This window comes from Lepidochelys kempii, chromosome 6 (assembly GCF_965140265.1).
Source record: "Lepidochelys kempii isolate rLepKem1 chromosome 6, rLepKem1.hap2, whole genome shotgun sequence".
NCBI classification, from domain to species: domain Eukaryota; kingdom Metazoa; phylum Chordata; order Testudines; family Cheloniidae; genus Lepidochelys; species Lepidochelys kempii.
In genome coordinates this window covers 94,453,394-94,474,878 of record NC_133261.1, presented here as the reverse complement: position 1 = coordinate 94,474,878, position 21,485 = coordinate 94,453,394, and the positions used below count along the sequence as shown (strand labels likewise).

General features: G+C 44.7%; 1 protein-coding gene across 8 annotated transcripts in view; it reads right to left on the bottom strand.

The window, feature by feature from the left end:
• Positions 1-21,485, bottom strand: part of NRXN3 (neurexin 3) — a 1,402,093-nt gene that overhangs the window by 757,910 nt on the left and 622,698 nt on the right. For all 8 annotated transcript variants that reach the window (XM_073349326.1, XM_073349323.1, XM_073349320.1 and 5 more), the window contains one exon: positions 1,142-1,261. In XM_073349326.1, the coding sequence (XP_073205427.1) occupies positions 1,142-1,261 (120 nt within the window). The remainder of the gene's footprint in view (positions 1-1,141; positions 1,262-21,485) is intronic.

The following is a 21,485-nucleotide window of genomic DNA, read 5'->3' as shown; positions in this document are numbered from 1 at the left end:
GAAAAGTTGCCTCTTAAGCAGAAGAACTTGCCCAGTGACGTGAGGAAGCCCCATCTGCTCCTTGCTCGAACTAGCAAAGGTGTGTTTGGTATTACACTGGGCATCTCTCTCTCCATTTCTCACCACACCACAGAGTGTACATTTAGCACGAATGATTTAGAGAGCACATATGATCAAGTACTTTGAAACCACCCCCTTGTCCACCTGTTAAGCCAGCAGGATGCCTGGGTCATTTCAAACCCTATTACCCATCTTTAGTTTTTTTGCTGAAGTTTTTATCTGTCAGGTTGCTTACAACTAGGTCCTGTTCAGATGCCAGAAGCCCCCTCTTATTATAAATACTTAAGAAATTCCCCAGGAGCTTTCTATGAGGAGGACCCATGGAATTTGGAAGAGAGTCTTCTATCTAGAGCACAGCTGAACAGGAGGAGTTGCAAGGGGGCAAACTCAACCTTAATTAGCTGCTTCTCCTAGACTCTCATATTTTCATCACAAGCCTCTCAAGATAGCAAGTATTTCTCTTAAAGCGCCAACTCCCAGAGTCATGCGGTTATGTGGAAATCTCAGCTTTCATTTAGAAAAATTAAAATATATTTCTAGCGCCCATTGTTGTAAAGGAGCAGATGGCAAAAAGGAACTCTAAAGGCTCAAGACCACAAGACCAAGGAACCCAATATATTTTTTTTAAAATTGCATGATTTTAAGCTTATAGTGCGTGTGTGTCGGGGTGGGGGGAGGGTTGTCTAATGTTTTTTGAACATTTGGGGTTGGCTATATGGATCTCTTCTTATTCCTCCCTCACATACTACATGCAGGCACATAACCAAGAGCAAATTAACACACTTCCTTCCCTCTCTAACATCTCAATGGCTTCCTTCTTGCTTTCTGAGTGAGTTCAAGCCCTTGTGCATTCTGCTTGATGCGTCTCCATTCCCAGGGTCCACTCCAGGCCACTGTTGCCAGAATTGGTTGGGAAGAAAGAGGCCCTCATAACTGGATTTGCAACACAGTGATCCCCAGTTCAGAGGCCTACACAGAAAGGTGGAGGAGAAAGAGAGACAAAGAAGAAGGGTGCATGTGTATTCTGAAAAGAAGCTAAGAACAAAGAAAGACAGTAGAGATACCAGTACATTGCACTCACCCTCAGCTACGTCATCATCAACTGTCAGTTTGAGGCTCTTTCCTCGCCGTACCACCCGGACTGTGTGCCACTCATTGTCATTAAGTTTCTGCCCAGCATACAGAGTTTCAGGTCCTTTGCCTGGGGATGGTGATAAGTACAAGAGTTAAAGACGGACCCTACTACACGGCAGTGCTTGCCTGATTAGGAGAGTCACCAAAATCACCCTGGTGTGATATTGACCGCAGCTCATCAGAAGATGGCAAAGGAACCAGTGCTCAGAGCCAAATCCAAACTTCTGTCCCTTTCTCACCCAAAATGGATCAAGATCATTACCCCTTACACTCTAAAAAGTGCTTTCTCCCTCACATCCCAGAAGGCACATGCATAGAAAGGTAGGTGGAGGGCTAAACACCTTTCCTGTCTCCCCCAGAACTCATCATTGCCAACATAACTTCATATGGCATATCGCAATGCTAGGGGAACATGCTGATGGTGGGAATAACTCTGGAGTGAGACCAGTACTGAGCTGGAATTCTGCTTTATTAAGTCTCTGTAGTTAGAAGAATAGCAACATGCTACTAGAGGCTAGAGATTCCACAAAATTGTTTCTCCTGGGCACTGGGCCTCCTTAATCTTAGTGTCATACACACCAGGCTGGTTTCGCCCTACAGGTCTCCAACCATGACCAAGCACCCACCAACTTGACTGATTGCCAGAGAACCGTAAAGCAAACAGCATTCTCAGCCCTCTCCATCCCCCTAGATCAGGGCTTTTCCATTTGGGGATGTTCTCCCATAAAAAGAAAACAAGAACAATTCTCCTTGCAAACAATGCTCCTGAAGGGAAACCAGTCATTTCCCCCACGATGTCCAGCTTTATTCCCCACTCATTATGCTGGGCAGCCAAACTTTTGAAATGCTAATTGCTTCCAATTCCAGAACTGTGACACTGTGTGCATATCAGTCAGTGAGTGAAGATCAAATAGTGGATTGTGCTAAATTCAAAGTGTCCATGCGGGTTGCAGCTTAGCACTGAGTTGCCTTGGCACAGGTGTGTGTGGGAAGCCCACAACTAGTACAGCAGAGGGTGATGTAAGTCAGGACTAAGAAGCATTGACAGAGCTGTGGTAGGGGGAGCCCAGGAATGAATGAGCAAGGTATGCAGGGGGTCAGAATTGATGTGCATTGGTACAGCTGTGGTAAGGATCGTAACTGACATAGCAGGAGTTGCTGCAGGTCAAGACTTTGTGAAAAATCCAGATCACTTGTCCACGTTATAGTCAACTATAATAAGATTTGTCCATTGTATTCAAAAACAGTAAAAATGAAGCAGTGAAAAGCAAATCAGAACGAATAATGCACTGTGTCATGGCTGGCAGAAAAGTCTGATTGTAGTCAAATGCCTACTGCTAGCCAGTTTAGACACAGAGGAAAGGAAAAGCAGAGCTGCCACAGTCACTGGAGTAGCAATGCGGGTCATCCTTCTCTTCCCTTGGTTCCAAAGAAGGTGAGTTGCATAGTATAACTCTAGTGAGAATTCCTCCTTGCCAGGGGAACCACCCTGTGTTGCCACAATTCCTAGCTTGTGGCTATGCCATTCCTGCGTGACAAAGTCAAACCAATGGCATGAAAATGAACTCCAAGTCCACAGGGCAGGTAGGTTACACATGACACCCAAATTCTGCTCTCCATTAAAATGGCACAAGTTTATGGAAGCTCAATGGAGCTGCATGAGATTTTAAATTGGTACGAGAACAGAATTTGGCCCACAGCCTGTATTATGTATTTGACCAGCCAGCAAAGTTTCTGCCTGTGCCAATACAAGGGGCTCCATTAGAAACCCAACACATGCCACTCTGCAGTGACTGCAGGAACACAGCATCTCCTCTGCCAAGTATTGCACAGAAGTTACTGCTGTTCGGGCACTTATCTGGGGTTGTGAATGGTGCTTCAATGGTGTCCACTGACTATGGGGCAGTTCACAGGTCATGGAGGAAACAGAAGGCAGAAACCCTTGAAGGGCATGTTGACAAGTCTGAAATTATCCAATATTCATCTTTACTGCTCCAGTCTTGGCTTACACTGCATGTTCATTGTTCTGGGTCTTTGTAAAATATGTTTATTACTTATTAGTGTACTTTCAGATGCTATGAGATTTTTTCTATACAAATATTGGGGCTCGATGGGGTTTATTCAACTGAAATAGTCCAGTGTGGTGATGGTCAGAAACGTGATCATGTAAAAATATAGCATCTTCTTACTCATCATGGCTCAGAGCCATAGCTGCGGACTTTACTGAAACAGATGAGTTCCCACGATTAGTCCTACAGAGCTGACAGAGCTATGGGAAAGCCAGCTGGGTCCTATTCCGCTTCACACATCAACTGTCATCTTTTTTTAAAGAAAAGATGCTACAAACAGAAAGAATCTGGCAGGAGTTTCTGTAGAGCTGATTAAACTTAATGCAAATAAATTATCTGAGAAGTTCAGGACTTTCTGCTGTTCATGAACTGGTCCTGATTTCTGCCAATGGGTATGTTATTTACAAGCATTCACCAAATGGTTTGGGCTAACAATTTTCCACCTACGGACTGCTTGGGCACTGCCCTCTTTGACTAGTCTTCTTAGTGCTACCTCGTTAGATGGAACCTTTATAAGAGGAGAATAATTAATACCCCTCTCCACGCATGGACTCCCTGGTTCGTATGTAACTCTGGGTACTCCTACGAAGGGATGCTACTCCCCGAGCCTCCCTACAAACACAAACCCATTCCATAGGAAGTGTCAAGAATAAGAGGACACAAGCATAGTCAAACCAAACAAGTGTTTGAAATGCAAATCAATGCTCACAAACACTGGTTTTCTGTATTCAACCAGCTGTAATGTTCACATCCCTGTTGAAGGCGTGTGCAGGCTGACTTGCAAATGAACAAACATAGGCTGTGTTTCTGCAACTGGTAGTGCGTAAATGAACTGCTGAATCTGCATGGAGCCCTACTTACTGCAATGTGGCTGTGTATGAGGTAGTGACCCATCACACACCATCAATTGCAGAAGCAGGACCTGTATACTGAGAGTGCAGATGCGTGCGGTTATTAGCGATTTCAGAGAGTATAACCATTTTTAGAAACGAGAAAAGCACTTCTGAAAATTTTATCCATGTGCATGGAAGAAGTGAGTTGTTTATCTTTAGGCAGCCACCTATGGTTCGGTGCCCACCAGACATCATCGTCTGCTCTCAGTTACAGCACCACTGCAACCAACTGTGATATCATAGATTGGAAGTTTTGGCCTCTTCTGAGCAGATGGACAGCGAAGAAACTCAAAGATGCACCTTACCCCATATACTAAGATCCCTGGCAATAAAAAAGGAGGAAGAGAAAGAAGACAGAAGCTATGAAGCTGAGCTGCTGGAAACGTTTTCTATTTATAATGTTTTTGATGAGATGGCAGCTGGTCCTTCGGCAATTTTTGCACATTACTTATTTTTTATGAGCAAGGACAAATAAGAGGCAGAATGATTAGCATTGCGCAAGAGGAACAATAAGAGAAGTTTTGCTTGAGTGAGAAGATAAACATGAAGATGCTGGAATTTCACGGCTGTCTTTAAGGAGAACACATTGTTCCACCTTTGGGGCCTCTTGGTCTTTTGACGCATCTTCCTAACTACTTCTAAAGATGATGGGCACTATGTACCATGTGTCATCAGGAGAGAAGAGGCCCCTCCATCTCACGTGTTAAAACTTGAATGAAGCAACTACGTAAGTATTTCCTTAATGTTCAAGGTAATCAGTCCCCATTCCGGAGCAAAACCTCTCCTCAGATGGCTCATCATCTGCTAACACACAAATTCAGCAACTTACTGAAGTGTGCAGCCAATGACTGCTTGGCGAGGCTGCCACTTTCAACTCAGGCTCAAGTAGGTTTCTTCAATCTGCCCAGAGTCAGTGTCCATAATGTATATAATGCAACTCTTTAGTCTTGAGAAGACTCTCTCAGGATGTCCCCAACATCATTTCCATGTAAAAGACCCATCATGGTCAATTAACAGTAAGGCCTCTAGCAGGCAGGCATGAGGGTCCATACAGAGCTACCTTATGTTTTAATAGAAAAAAACACAACCACCCTAAATGGCTCAAGGACGTACTGCCCTTTAGTCTTAGCTGAAGAGAACCTACTCAACTGAAATAAGGGTCTAGTCAGAGGGATGCATCCTTCCAGGAGCATAAACAATGATTTGAAGGGAACTGACTACTCCCCATTTAGAATGGCCCTGCTACACAGAATTCCCCCCTACCTGAATGTACCCGATATGCTCCAATGATTCATTAATTTCAGTGGAACAATGGCAGTGCAAAACGGAAACTGAAGGCTGGCAGTGAAAGGGCATCCCTCTTCCTCCGTACCTATCACTCACTGCTGTGTGCGTCACAGAGCGGTCTATAAAAATAAGCGCAGGAGCTCAAAAATCTCCCATCCCTTCAACACAGGTTATCATGACCTGATCCAGTTATAGAATCAAAATGGGCCTCCATGAGACCAGACTTTGTCTTTCTATTGAATTACTGTTTAGGTCACTCAGGAGTGGAGAAAGGTCACCATGTGTGACTGTTGGAGCTAGGGAGACAAAGCAAGAAGGCACAGGGATAGACCCTGGGGAGGGTTCCTGGTCACTGCAGAAATAAAAATAAACTATTGCTGTGTCTTGATAGTGGGATTTTAGAGAAGACTCACAAGAAGCCTTAAAGAGAGATTGCACAGAATTCCGACACTGCTTTGCTGCCACACTATGTGTCTCAGCGTTGCCTAGTGAGCAGAGACAGGCTACAAAAGCTGGGCATTTCCATGCCCATTAGACACAGGGCAATGTCTTCCTGGAGTTCAGTCAACGTCCCACGGATTTGAGAATTTTTCCTCCCTACTGATGCATCTGGAACACCAGAAAATTGTTTGTTTTTTTTCCATTGGTAACAAAATACTTTGAAACTACTAGCAAAAAGTGAATGTGTGATTGTAGGACGAGCCATGCAGGTCCTTCCTGCAGTTAGAGGGGACAAGTGCACCTTAGATAGCTCTCATTATACTTATGATAAGACTGGACTAGTGCAACTGCTAAGCAAACTGCCTCACTGATGTGGTTAGAAGATGGTGAATGTGAAAAGAGGGAAAGAGGGAAATACGTATCTGGGAACTGTTAGTGGGAAAGATTAAGTCAAGATGTTACACACTGATCTGTGCCACTCTTATGCCTAACACCAAATGTCCCACCTTTCCTCTAGCCCAGACTTATCAGAGGTGCTTTTAAGAAGATACTCTATGTACAGCTCCCCAGCCAGGAAATTTGTATTCATTCCTTAATGCACTGAAGGAATTGGGGAAGGTTTGGGTGAGGAAAGTAGAGTAGGAAGAATCTGGTAGAGGACAGGGAGGCCATGAAATAACCTCAACTTTGCTCCTGCAGCTGCCTGACATCTAGTGAGTCACCCCGAAGGACAGTGTGAATGTTAGAATAGGAACAAGGCTTAAATGCACAGCTAGCTGCAACCACAAGTCCCTTCAATTAGCATTAGGTACAGCTGAATATAAACCATCAACATGGAGTTTCCTAGTGTATCAAGAAAGAGAATGTTTAACTGAGGCAGCACTGTGGCGGGACGAAACATATTTGTCAGGCCTTTTTCCTGACTGGAGTCCACTCTCCCCTCCAGAAGCATTGCTAATTGCAAGGAAACAGCAAATGACCCCAGATGCCCAATATGTTGCAGATCTGTTTTAGAGACATCAACCACACCAACACACACTCTCTGGTTTTGCTCATATGCAGGTTATAGAAACCCCTTCACCATGAAAACACTGCTGCTAAGAAAAAAATGAATGGGTATGCTTCCCCCGCTGATAGATCAATGACTTCACCCCCCATGGCCATTCTTACCTGCATGGATCCTCCATTCTTTCATGCGGGCCATTTCCATATACCACTCCAGATTAAGCTATTCAGATCAAACAATACATGCTTAAAACAGAAGCCTTTTTAGCAGGCCTGTGGAAACGGTTACATTCACAGCTGTACAGAATGGTTCTGTAACCCCTTGGAGTTTAGAGAGCATGGCCCCTTTAAACCTTTTTCCTAATGGGGTAGGGGGAGCAGTGAGAGAAAGGAGGGAAACTCCAGGTGGGGCTCTGGAGCTGGAGAGAGAGGGAGAAGGGCTGCAGCAAGCAGGCCCTCCCAAACTGAAGCAGCAGAGAACCTGCCTAAAGCCTGCGAAGGACAGCACGGCCAATCAGGGACACACCAGGACAGGAGCCAGGAGGAGCACTGTGCTGGGGGGAATCGCCCGAGAAGGACAAGCCGGAGCTAGACCCAGTATCACTGCTGCCCAGAGCTGCATGGGGCTGTGAGTACTGGGGCTTGTGACTCTGCACTGGGAATAAGGAGGGAGGCTGCTAGTTAGTTAAGTGGGGAGATGGTCACTCTGTGTGGCTTTGCAGAGAGCAGCAGAGAAGGGCATCAGAGGGGTTTGCTGGGGAAAGTTCACTGGCACCAAAGATGACCAGGAGCACCCAAGACTCAGCACTGGACTGGAACTTTGCTCAGGCCTCTTGAACTCTGTGAGCAGACACATTGCTCGGTGTGTGCCCTTTCAGACTGTACTACCACTGGGCCTGTGGGGCCTTGGTTTGGATGCAACTCTGTTTTACTGCTCCCCTTATATTTCCCCTTGTTGTTTTTCTCCTCTCATCCCTTTGTAAATAAATATCTCCCTTTGTTATATCCATTGTAGTGTGTGTGTGTGTGTGTGTGTGTGTGTGTGTGTGTGTGTGTGTGTGTGTGTGTGTGTGTTTTCTCACTTTGGGGGGGTTGGAACAGGTGCCCCTGGGGTGGAAGGGATTTTTCCTGCTCCATTCCTGCACACGCCTTCTCTTGGCCAGAGCTGCCTGCACAGCAGACTCCATCTTGGCCAGGAGGGTGCGAAAGTTACAGTTCCATCTGGAAGTTGATGGAATTCTGCATAATTTGCAGCAGCCAAACCAGGAGTAAAGTTTATTTATTTAGATTTATACCACGGTAAAAAAAATACCAATACCAACACCTAACAATCAGTAAGGCTTACAAGTGCAAATGAGAACCTCCCAGTAGCAATCATATACAAACAGATTAACTCAAGGGGGAAAAAAATCAAAAGCCGCAAGATCAGCTCTTTCGCCTTCCCAGAAACATACACTCAGCCTCCCCCAAAACCTTGTTCACCAAATGGCTTTTACTCAATGTTAGACTGTTTCCACCCACACTCTGTCTGCTTTAAAACAGCACGATAAAGTTAAAGGTTACAGTTTAAACAAGCAGTCCTGGCTTCCTGTACAAAGACCTTCAGAGCCAGATTCTGCCATCATTACTCGTTTTCAACCACCCTAACCAATGTTCTCCATAGGGATACTTGTGGAGTAACGTATTACTAAATTGGAGTGAGGATGGCAAAAATCAAACCTCCAGACTCAGTATTTTGGGGCACAGCCTGTGTTTTGTGTCCCCTTCTGAGCTGATAACATTGTGTATGATTAAACACTAACTGGATAATTAAAACTGAAACATTTAGCTGATTGCATATGTGGTAAAACTGTGAATTATATTTCTGCCCTTTAGTTTCACTGTCCAATTTGGATTAAATGCAAGAGTAGCGAGTTACCATTATACTTAGCAAACAAGTGAGATCATAATGAAATCTTTCAAGGATGATGGTGCAGTAAGGTGGTATTTAAACAAGCAACCATCAGAGCAGCAACATATTGTGTGACCTGAACAGAACAGAACAGGAAAGTGGAAGCAGAGATTTATTGGTGACTTTCAATTTCAGATAAACTTTACACTTCGTTAACTTTAACTTAACATTAAGTGAGTGTAAGCGCTGGACTAACAGCGCTGGAAATCAAAGTGCACTTTTTATTTATAGGACAGGTACAGCATGGGCAGCAGAAGTGCAAACGTCCCACACAGTGTTCCAGCAATGTGCTTAAACCCTGACCCAGAAGAGCTGCACTGTTAGTGAGAAAAGAATGCAGTCTCCATTCCTGTTTAAGTGTGGATCTCTCTACGGAAGCTGTCAACAAGTGGGCCAATAAGGACAGCTTACCCAATGTGAACCCTTACCCATTTAGTAGTTGAAGTCAACCTTAGTACATTTCCACGCAGGCCAGCAAGCAGCCCACAGATAAGAATGACACTGTCACTGATGACCTGGGCCAGATTTAAACAACTTTCCTTAAAAAGAAAGAACTGAATCCCATTCCTGATTCCCCAAGCCAAGCACCTCGGAAATTTCAACAACAGGTTTTTTTTCTTTTCCCCCAAATTATTCCAATCCATGTTGGGAGAGACCCATGTTAACTATTTGATGGACTCTAATTCATGGTGTAACACAGCTTCAAACAATTTATTAAGGAGGAAAATAATTATTTATTATTTGAATTTGGAGAATGACCACACAGGTATTAGGGTGACAAAACATGGTCACCTATAATTAGATACAGGAATAAATATAAAGAGCCTTCGGGGTGTGGAGGTCAGAAAGAAGGCAATGAATTCAGTGGGGTGTGAATGAGGATCTAAATGACAGCAATAAGGCAGCCTACAGTACTGTTCTTCTGATGTATGGAATAGTAATACTTCACACACAGTTTGTTTCCCTGGAGAATTTTGCAACTTTTAGCAGAGTGATAGCTCTATTCCCATTTTTCAGGGAGGGAAACGGAGGCACAGAAAGCTAAAGTGACTTATCCAAGGTCACACAGTGATTGAGTCTGGGACAGAGCTCACATCTGGAGACCAGCCCCCTTGTTCCAACTATTGGAAGGTGACGCCTAGCAAGGGTGGCACAGTGTTGTTCTCACCCCTACTACCCACAGCCACCCATTGCTCCCTACATGTACAGCAAGAAACTGATGTTAAGATTAGAGCAAAGAACTAAGCTGCCATCACTGTTTGTATCAGACTGGACAAACAAATTCCCAGCAGTATACAGAGTTTCCAGTGGTGCAACATGTGCAAATATAGATGGGTTATGCTTCTGTTATTTCTGAAGTGTCCCAAAACTTTGGGGGGTTTGTGCACATAGGGAAAGGAGTCTCAGTGGTTACACACAGCTCTTGTAAATACCCATGAGGGACCATTCAAAGGACTAGCTCCAACCTCACACCCACACCTTTTATGCCCCAGAAACTACATCCGAGTGAAATCCTAAGCTTTCAGTGCCGGGTTAAGGTCTTCTCTGGGGTTTGCAAAACACTGGGCTCACTTTCTGGGCTTTGGTTATTAGATGGGGTGGGATCTGAGTTACCCAGGAAAGAATTTTCTGTAGTATCTGGCTGGTGAATCTTGCCCATATGCTCAGGGTTTAGCTGATCGCCGTATTTGGGGTCAGGAAGGAATTTTCCTCCAGGGCAGATTGGAAGAGGCCCTGGAGGTTTTTCGCCTTCCTCTGTAGCATGGGGCACGGGTCACTTGCTGGAGGATTCTCTGCTCCTTGAAGTCTTTAAACCATGATTTGAGAACTTCAATAGCTCAGACATAGGTGAGAGGTCTTTTGCAGGAGTGGTGGGTGAGATTCTGTGGCCTGCGTTGTGCAGGAAGTCAGACTAGATGATCATAATGGTCCCTTCTGACCTAAATATCTATGAATCTATCTATGAATCTATGGTCCACGCCCACCCCTACCCCCCACTGCAGGACCCACATGTGTTAATCTTTCCTCCATGTCTAGCTAATTGCTAAGAGGGGTGTTTTTGTTGCAGTTTTTAATTAAGCAACATAAGCACCCCCGGTGTCTTGGATGGGAGGAGCCTTCACACAAATTATATTATTTACGGATAAAAAACAGCTGCTGCAACACAAGCAGAGGTTTTGCCTTTACAGGAGCATGTACATTAAATTACATTTACAAATATACAAAGGGAGGTTTGTGTTTCACAGAAGATGCAAAAAAGAGAGACCGTGGCCACGTGTGCCTATTAAGATCCTAGGGCTCTTTTCCTCTGTACTCAAATAGGAGATGTTCGCTACAACATTTGGCTAAATTCCATTTTTGGCAAATATATTCTCCCTCCCTAAAATCCTCCTGTAATTTCAATTAAATACAGGATTCTTCGCTAGTTACTCTCCTGAAGTGTTGCTATGGGTGTTTAAACAACTGCCACTTCCACCCAGAGGTGGCTGCATTTTGGCAGCAACTGAAGTGATCCCTACAGCAGATAGGCCCTTAGGCCCTGATCCCTGTACGTGGAACTTTCATTGTATTGGGACCTATACAATTGGGGTTCTTCACATTTTCTTACTACTTGCAGGCAAGGAAAACTGTCTTTTCCTCCCAAAGTGCCCTTCTCCTGGCATGGTCGGTATTTGTGGGTATGAAGTTCTTCCTTTAGCTATGATAAACTAACACCTTTTGGGCTGCTACCCCTAAACTCCTACACTTACTTAGCATTTATGTAGCATTTTATCTGTTCAGAGCACCGTACAGTTAATTCACCCTCACTACACCGTTGGAAAGGAGATGGATACAGTATTATCTTCAAATAAAAGAAACTGAGACAACACTAAAGTGATTTGCCCAAAGCCACACAGAGAGTGAATAGTAGGTCCAGGATTAAAACTTGGCTTTCCCCTAGGCCATGCTACCTTATTTCACCAAGGTTCATAGAATCATAGAATATCAGGGTTGGAAGGGACCTCAGGAGGTCATCTAGTCCAACCCCCTGCTCAAAGCAGGACCAATCACCCAATTAAATCATCCCAGCCAGGGCTTTGTCAAGCCTGACCTTAAAAACTTCTAAGGAAGGAGATTCTACCACCTCCCTAGGTAACGCATTCCAGTGTTTCACCACCTACCTAGTGAAAATTTTTTTCCTAATATCCAACCTAAACCTCCCCCACTGCAACTTGAGACCATTACTCCTTGTCCTGTCCTCTTCTACCACTGAGAATAGTCTAGAACCATCCTCTCTGGAACCACCTCTCAGGTAGTTAAAAGCAGCTATCAAATCCCCCCTCATTCTTCTCTTCTGCAGACTAAACAATCCCAGTTCCCTCAGCCTCTCCTCATAAGTCATGTGTTCCAGACCCCTAATCATTTTTGTTGCCCTTCGTTGGACTCTCTCCAATTTATCCACATCCTTCTTGTAGTGTGGGGCCCAAAACTGGACACAGTACTCCAGATGAGGCCTCACCAATGTCGAATAGAGGGGGACGATCACGTCCCTCGATCTGCTCGCTATGCCCCTACTTATACATCCCAAAATGCCATTGGCCTTCTTGGCAACAAGGGCACACTGCTGACTCATATCCAGCTTCCCGTCCACTGTCACCCCTAGGTTCTTTTCCGCAGAACTGCTGCCTAGCCATTCGGTCTCTAGTCTGTAGCTGTGCATTGGGTTCTTCCATCCTAAGTGCAGGACCCTGCACTTATCCTTATTGAACCTCATCAGATTTCTTTTGGCCCAATCCTCCAATTTGTCTAGGTCCCTCTGTATCCTATCCCTGCCCTCCAGCGTATCTACCACTCCTCCCAGTTTAGTATCATCCGCAAATTTGCTGAGAGTGCTATCCACACCATCTTCCAGATAATTTATGAAGATATTGAACAAAACCGGCCCCAGGACCGACCCCTTGGGCACTCCACTTGACACCGGCTGCCAACTAGACATGGTGCCATTGATCACTACCTGTTGAGCCTGACAATCTAGCCAACTTTCTACCCACCTTATAGTGCATTCATCCAGCCCATACTTCTTTAACTTGCTGACAAGAATACTGTGGGAGACCATGTCAAAAGCTTTGCTAAAGTCAAGAAACAATATATCCACTGCTTTCCCTTCATCCACAGAACCAGTAATCTCATCACAGAAGGCGATTAGATTAGTCAGGCATGACCTTCCCTTGGTGAATCCATGCTGACTGTTCCTGATCACTTTCCTCTCATGTAAGTGCTTCAGGATTGATTCTTTGAAGACCTGCTCAATGATTTTTCCGGGGACTGAGGTGAGGCTGACTGGCCTGTAGTTCCGAGGATCCTCCTCCTTCCCTTTTTTAAAGATTGGCACTACATGAGCCTTTTTCCAGTCATCCGGGACTTCCCCCGTTCGCCACGAGTTTTCAAAGATAATGGCCAATGGCTCTGCAATCACAGCCGCCAATTCCTTTAGCACTCTCGATGCAACTCGTCCGGCCCCAGGGACTTGTGCACGTCCAGCTTTTCTAAATAGTCCCTAACCACCTCTTTCTCCACAGAGGGCTGGCCATCTATTCCCCATGTTGCGATGCCCAGCGCAGCAGTCTGGGAGCTGACGTTGTTAGTGAAGACAGAGGCAAAAAAAGCATTGAGTACATTAGCTGTTTCCACATCCTCTGTCACTAGGTTGCCTCCCTCACTCATTAAGGGGCCCACACTTTCCTTGGCTTTCTTCTTGTTGCCAACATACCTGAAGAAACCCTTCTTGTTACTCTTGACATCTCTCGCTAGCTGCAGCTCCAGGTGCAATTTGGCCCTCCTGATTTCATTCCTACATGCCTGAGCAATATTTTTATACTCTTCCCTGGCCAACCTTCCACTTCTTGTAAGCTTCTTTTTTATGTTTAAGATCCGCTAGGATTTCACCGTTAAGCCAAGCTGGTCGCCTGCCATATTTATTATTCTTTCGACACATCGGGATGGTTTGTCCCTGTAACCTCAACAGGGATTCCTTGAAATACAGCCAGCTCTCCTGGACTCCTTTCCCCTTCATGTTAGTCGCACAGGGGATCCTACCCATCCGTTCCCTGAGGGAGCTGAGGTCTGCTTTCCTGAAGTCCAGGGTCAGTATCCTGCTGCTTACCTTTCTTCCCTGTGTCAGGATCCTGAACTCAACCAACTCATGGTCACTGCCTCCCATGACCTTTCAGAAATTGGCCAGCAACCATGTGGAAACATTGATATTGGGGAGGCTGACTGGGGCGGGGAAGGTTGGAAGCAGGATGTGTTTGGAGTGCTGGTTCTGGGATCAGGGTAGATTTCTTGTAGCTGGGAAGAGAAGTAAGTTAGGATTCTAGTTTGGAATAATCCTTTCCCTACTTTAAGCTCCTGCCAGCAGCTCTCCCTCACCCCCACAGTAAGCACTTCCAAAACAACCTGGAATCCAGAAACCCACCCCAGATGTCAAGCAACTGCTTTTGTCTATTGCAGAAATCCTCCTTGGGGCTGGATTCCTGATTCCAACTACCTCTCTACAATGGAAAACTCACCCAGCCCAAATGCCGCTGCCAGGACCTGAAACCTTGGTGATGGGAATTACAGTTACTTCTCGGGATTACTTGCAAGATTCCCTAAATCTGCATCCCAGCCCCTCTGTGTATCCCTAAGGGAGCCATTGCTGTGGGAGTGTGCGCTGCTGATCTTGCAGCTCTCTCTCAGTGCATTCTGAAGGACAGATGAGGATTTAGACATATGAAAGAAGAAAGCACTTGAGGTTCATTCTGAGGGTGCCTTTGAAATTCAGATTTTAAAATCACAGCTTTCATTTTAGCTAAGAAGCACTGAAGGGAGATAATGACCTAGGGGGCGAGGAAGGGAGAGAGGTTGGCAGACTAAGTGCATGTGGGTTTGATTGAATCCACATCTCTGCCTCCAGGTCTCCTAGCTCTTGATGCCAGGCAGCATTCCCTAACTCGCTTCCTTCCCGCTTCTCTACAATACCCAATGAGGCATCCCACCTTCACATCCCCTTTAAACACAAAAGATGCAGGGATTAGCTTCATCTGTGCTGGACTCTGTCTTTACCACACTCCCAGAATGCACTAAGCAACGTATCAGGCACAGACTCTGACAGGAAGCACTACGTGCCTGACCTACGCAGAATAATCAATTCCAACGCTGTGGTTGAGTCAGAGGTACCCGCTACTCTAAAATCCAAGTAAACTCCTCCCAGACCTTTCGTGTCCTCTATCTTTCATGAGGAGCTGATTTTCAAGGGTCAGTGTTGGCATCCCCTCAGACAGTCAGAATTAGACTGAACTAAAGGGAACAGTACCAAAATGGACCTGTGGGAGGGGGATGGACAAAAATGGATTAATATGCCTTCCACCGCTTTTCCCCCTCCAGCTACCTTCTGAGATTGCTTGATTAAAGGGGATTTAAAAAAAGTGTCACTGATGCCGGAGAGAGGGAAAGATAATCAGTTAAAATAATAAGCACTTTTAGATGTCAAGGAGAAAGGGCACGGTTGCTAGCTAGCAGGCAGATGAGGAAGGGTCCATAAGAGAAGAGAGGCAATTATGCAAGATCTCCTGGGATTTATTTCATGGGAGGGAAAGTCATTAGCCACAATAACAACAGTTATGAGAATTATCAATCCTCATGCATAAGGTTTAAGGAAGTAAGGCCAGCCAGCATTGTAAAGCTGCTAAGGGAGACAAACAGACTTGTATTAGGGTTCCATGTTAAGTGTCCCTGGGCAAGTGAACTAAGAGGGAAGGTTGTTTGATTCTCAAGCTATAGTACATATTGGCCTCTGGCTAAATTGTGAAAAGGGTAGAATATCATTGGTGGCGTGGGCTGGTCTCAAATATCTAAATTTCTTACTTTCTGAAGGCCTAGAGGTTACTATCGTCTATTTTCCAGGGTGGGTTTAAATATCTACAATTTTACTCTGAGAAATGGTTACTCTTCCCTTGTTTTTTTTTTTTTTTTTGATGAACTAGCCTATTTGTTTCCTCTTTAGCCATCTGCTAGGTGAGTGCTTTTTGTTATTGAGGCAGATGGAGTAAGCATTTCTCTTTTCTCCTCTATCTTCTCCTCTATCTCCACCGTGCCTTGATTTGGAGGTTTTATCATCTTATATCAGGGCCAAGACAGCTGAAGGGAGGCCTGCTGTGATGCCATCTCATCCAACAACCAAAGCAAGGCTGGACCAGGTCAGCACTCTGATAGGAAACCTCCAGCTAACACCTGGGTGCTACAGGGTATTGAAGTTTGCAATTTGATAGATGGTGCTCTTTCCTCTATGTCCCCGCTGAATCAGTGCCCTGGCTGGGTGCTAGGTGGCACTGAAAATGTTACTGCCAGAGATTTGTTTTACATCTGATCACTTGTGCTAAAGAGCTGATGGCACTTTTTGTAGGCTATGCCAGAGCACTACCCGTAGCACCCTGGTCACTGAGGTTGCTGCAGAACGGGGAAGATTGCATGCTTAACTGAAGTCAATTAATCAGTTTCCATTAGTTATTAGATACTTGAGTGGCAATTGCTGGGCTAATGAGGCAACTGGCTCAATAACTGGGCAAATATATATTTGGGAGGCACAGGAAGTATAGGGGAGCTGAGAGAGTGAGCCAGGGGCAGAGGAGAAATGAGAAAGGCATGTGGAAGGCTCCTTCTACGCCCCTGCTCCTCCTGTATACCTGCGGTACAGTCTGTTGTGCATTTAATCTCCAGTTGCAAAGCATATGTGGCGAAAGAGAAACAGTTGGCAAGTGTTTGTGGCTAGGCAGTGGCACTGACAGGGTAGGTAAAAGGCCACACACTGACACAGGAGTAGGAATGAAAACTCCCATATAGTGTCGTAGCTGAACTCCGTTTGGCTTCCTTACACTCTGGCCTCAGCTGAAGCTGTAGCAATAATCTTCACTTCCTATCATAAATTCGGGTGTGGTGTTGCCAAGCACAGCTGAAGAGCCTCTGCACTCCAGTGGCGGGCGGAGTGATCGCCCTATATCCCTTCCACCCGAGGAGCACTGGGAGGGTTCATTCATTCATGTTAATAAAGATCCTGTGCGGAAAAGGCATGATAATAAATAGCACAAAGGTATAACTGTTTACACAGCCGTAGCATGAACTACGACAGTGCTGAAAAGTTGTTCATAGTGGGGAACGTTCACAGATGCTTAGAGCTCTATCAAATTCACGGTCCATTTTGGCCAATTTCACTGTCATAGGATTTGAAAAGTCATAAATTTCATGATTTCAGCTATTTAAGTAATGAAATTTCACAGTGTTGTAATTGTAAGGGTCCTGTCCCAAAAAGGAGTTGGGGGGGCGGGGAAGAGTTGCAAGGTTATTGTAGCGGGGGGGGTATGGTACTGCCACCTTTCCTTCAGTGCTGCTGCTGGCGGCGGCGCTGCCTTCGGAGCTGGGCAGCTGGAGAGCAGCGGCTGCTGGCCGGGATCCCAGCTCTGAAGGCAGAGCCACTGCCAGCAGCAGCACAGAAGGATGGCATGGTATGGTACTGCCACCCTTACTTCCGCTCTGCTGCCTTCAGAGCTGGACCCTTGCTAAGCAGCTGCCACTCTCCGGCGACCCTGCTCTGAAGGCAGTGCAGAAGGAAAGGGCAGCCCCCCTAAATAATCTTGTGACCCTCCTGCAACTCCCTTTTGAGTCAGAACCCCCAATTTGAGAAACATTATCCTCCCCTATGACATCCGTAAAGTATAGTAAAAGCACACAAAAGACCAGATTTTACAGCGGGAGACCAGATTTCAGGGTCCGTGATGCGTTTTTCATGGTCGTGAATTGGGTAGGGCCCTACAGATGCTCCTTGAAATGGGGAGCCATATTTACTTTTAACAATTAAAAAAAAAGAAGCATTGTAGGTGCTAAAACCAACAGTTATGGACTGCGTCATTGGCTAGTACGTATGGCAGGAAATTGAGGAAAGTAGATGTCTGGCCATACTTCTGGATTGCTGCTGTGGTCTATGACAGCAAGATGGCTGGGAAGGGGGTGGGGGGAATATTATCCCTCTCCTAGCCTGCCCTCATTGGCTCTGGCCCCATGTGACTAGTTCCACAGACTCCAGGAGGACTGAAGAGTCCCCAGTAAGTCACAAGAGTGGGTCCCACATGAAGCTAGAGTCTATTGACTTCACCTGCTCTGCTCCAACCAGTAAGGGCTGTGGGAAGAGATCCTGTTCACTCTATTAGGTGTACCATTTAAGTCTGCAACTTCCTCCGAAGGACATGGGATAAGGTCATTGTTGCAAACAGCATCAGAGAAAACTGATCCAGTGCTTTCCAATAAGACACAGCCAATCCCAATGTTTCTTTTAAAAAGTCTGTCAGTTTGGGATTATTTTGTTCAATCAGGGATTTGAAATCAGCCAAGGAAGCCATATAGACCTGGTCAATGCAAAAGCAATTATCTTGAATATTAACAGACTGGAATTAAACAGAGGTCACACAGAGCTAGGATTAGAACTCAGGAGATCCCTGGCTGTCAGTCCAGTGCTCCAACCAGTACAACACATGATTTTGCTGGAGTGAATCCTTAAGGACATGATACAAGGGCACTGTCAGGGTTAAATAAAATAAATCCAATTTTGTTTAAAAACAGGGCTCCACTTCTGATGACTGCTAGTTCCACTTGGAGGTTGGGGTTAAGGGTCTCCAGTACTTCAAAAGTCCAACTTTCTTTACCCATATTACTAACAAATGGGTTAGATGATTAAAGGGACTTTAAACAGAACAGTATTATGTGCAATTTCTTTTTCACTTTGTGTGCTATAATTTCTTTGCCTCTCTCACACACTGAACAATGCAAAGTGTCCATTCTCTTCAATTTCACTTGCAGGTTCTCACGCACTAACGAGCACAGACTGCAATGTCAGGGTTACAAATACTGAAGGGGAACATCTGATTCCCCCACCACTACCCCGCTGGACAATTTTTGGTTTTAAGATTTCATAGATGGATCTTTTGGCATTGTGTAACAACAAACCAACAAACTCAAGCTTGAAAACAAGCCAACATTTCTGACCAGTTTAGAGCCAGAAGTGTCCCTTAAAACAAAAATAAAGTATGTGTGTCTGGCTTTGTCTGATCATGTAATTACTAAGATTTATAATTAGCAGCCAAGCCTAAATCCTGCACATTCTAGTTGACAAGTGTTGCTGCAGGATTTGGGGCCTTTATGGAGAATACTATAGTAAAAAAGGAAGGAAGGCATTGCCTTCCATTCAAATGCATGACAGGAGATGGCAAAAAGAGAAGCATTCTCTGATGCACTATGGGATGAAAGCTGTTGTGCTGTGGAATTACTAAAGAAGTGGGTATAAATGTAGATTACAGTGAATTAAGCAAAACAATTCATTGTTAGCTATTCATCTGCAGGATTTCAAGCTTCTCTAAACCATGCCTTAAACTCTGCCACCCTCTAGTGTTTCATACCACCACAACAACAATGTATAAAACACTGTTGGATGAGCAGAGAGTACTGTCAATTCCCCCAGCACTTCACAAGTTTCACACTACACACAAGAACTATTTAGTAGAATTTTCCAGTGACACCTTAATAATGGAGACCAGGAGTCAGCACTGTTGAGACAAGTTTCACTCCTTTTGTTTGTTTGTTAAGCAAAGATTTCTTGGCTCTGATCCTTCTATATTGCAAAGCATCATTTACAATGGCCACGAAGTGGTGGCAATTTAGTTTCAGTAACGGTAAACTAACAGGATGTACACTTGCCTAATTTTCAAAAGGTGCTAAGCACCATCAATGCTCATTTAAGTCAATGGGAGCTGTGGAGCTCAGCATCTCTGAAGATCAGACAAACAGATGCATAGATTAATACCGATCTCTGTACAGAGGGCAGTAGCAGTGACAGATTTCATACAGCGTATTCCAGCTCCAGTTTTATAATAAGCATAAGCTTATATATGAACCTTTCATTCATAGGGGGTCAAAACAGCTTAAAAATTCACCAATAGTTTAATCCACATAAACTTTCCATTAATCCAGTTGGTTTTATCTATGAAGCAAGCTATTTTACATAAATCTGTTTTAACATCGCCTAACTAATGTAAGTGCAACACTGTGAAAATGTAAAGCACTATAGAAGAGCCAAGTAGCATTATGATCAAACTGGAATTAAATTATTTCAAGTTCACCTTTAAAACCACTGCTCTCTGGCTCCAAACAGCTAAGGAGTTTCCAGTTTTACCATGAAATTTATTTTAAATGATGTGTTCAATCTAGTCACACTGTTTCGCATGTGCAGCTCTGAAAAGACAGTGAGATGCGGAAGCTGAGCCAATTTGCATAACTGGACTGAATGTGAAAATGACTCTTTTGGGAGTTTCCTTTTCACCTCAAGACACAACTAACCGCTTACCGAAGAACTCTGGTTGAAGGAAAAGTATATTGCGTATAACTGATTCTGACATAAAGTGAACTTGACTCTGTGTGCGCACGCACACACACAGGATTCACTGTGCCCACTACAGGACAGCGGTCACCTGAGAGAGAAATTTTGCAGCCGTTTAACAGCACACCACAGTGCTACACAACATTTGATACAAGAAATTAAGGTAATCCTATACAGAAAACTGCACAGGGAATTCAAAGAAGCACAAAGTAGTAGCACTAGTTGGAATTTAGCCACAGCACTTGGGTTAAGGCTTGTATTCTTGCAACTAGTCACATGAGGTTGTAGTTATCTAAACCATTGATCTACCAAGCAAAAGGCGTTTTGGCCTTGTACAACCCCTCTCTTCCCACATCTCCAGATGAATGAATGCCTCAACTATGGAACCTCACTAAGTAAGACCTGTCCTGATCCTGAGTGAATTTATAGACCAAGAACCTCAACTAACTGCTGGGCAGGTATTATACCTACAGTGAGAGGTGATTGCTTTAGTACTTTGGGCCTTGAGTACGAGGGGCTTTAATTATTAATACTAAGACCCTGACTTGCATCCTTGCTTGGTATATGGGCAGATAGTGTAGATCGATGTCTGTGTATGAAGAATATAATTGACTCCCCTCCTAAAGGAGCAATGAACACCCAGATTCTGCCACATTTATCCTAAGGAGAAACCACATTAGGCATACATTACAGGCTAGCCTGCATACAAAAAAAGGTATAAGATCATTATGGTGCGATCAGTCGCCCTCTCAGAAAAACAGAAGAACTTGCCATATAAGCCACTCTTGACCACAGGACCTCTTTGCTAACAGAGTTGTCAAAGTGCACCCCAACACCCACATCTGTGATAACTGCACCAACTGACAACCAGGGATGGTTTCACATCTCATCCCACCCAAGGCACCTCCAGCACCACAGAGTAGCACATTGAGGCACAAGGATCAATAGTAACTCAGAAGGAAGATTACCTCCTACTGAATCACCAGCTACATTTCCTGCAGCTACCCAGAATTTCTTTGGGTGCCTCTTATCCAGTACTGATCCAATCCAACCCTGAAAGAGATAGAACACGAGAATCACAGGCCACATTGGGATTATTTCCAAAAAGAAACCTCAAATAGCTCCACCTCTTTATATGCCTCCATAGAGAGGGCAAAAGACTATTTCTCCATTAATTCTGCCTTGTCAGTCACTCTCTAGACATG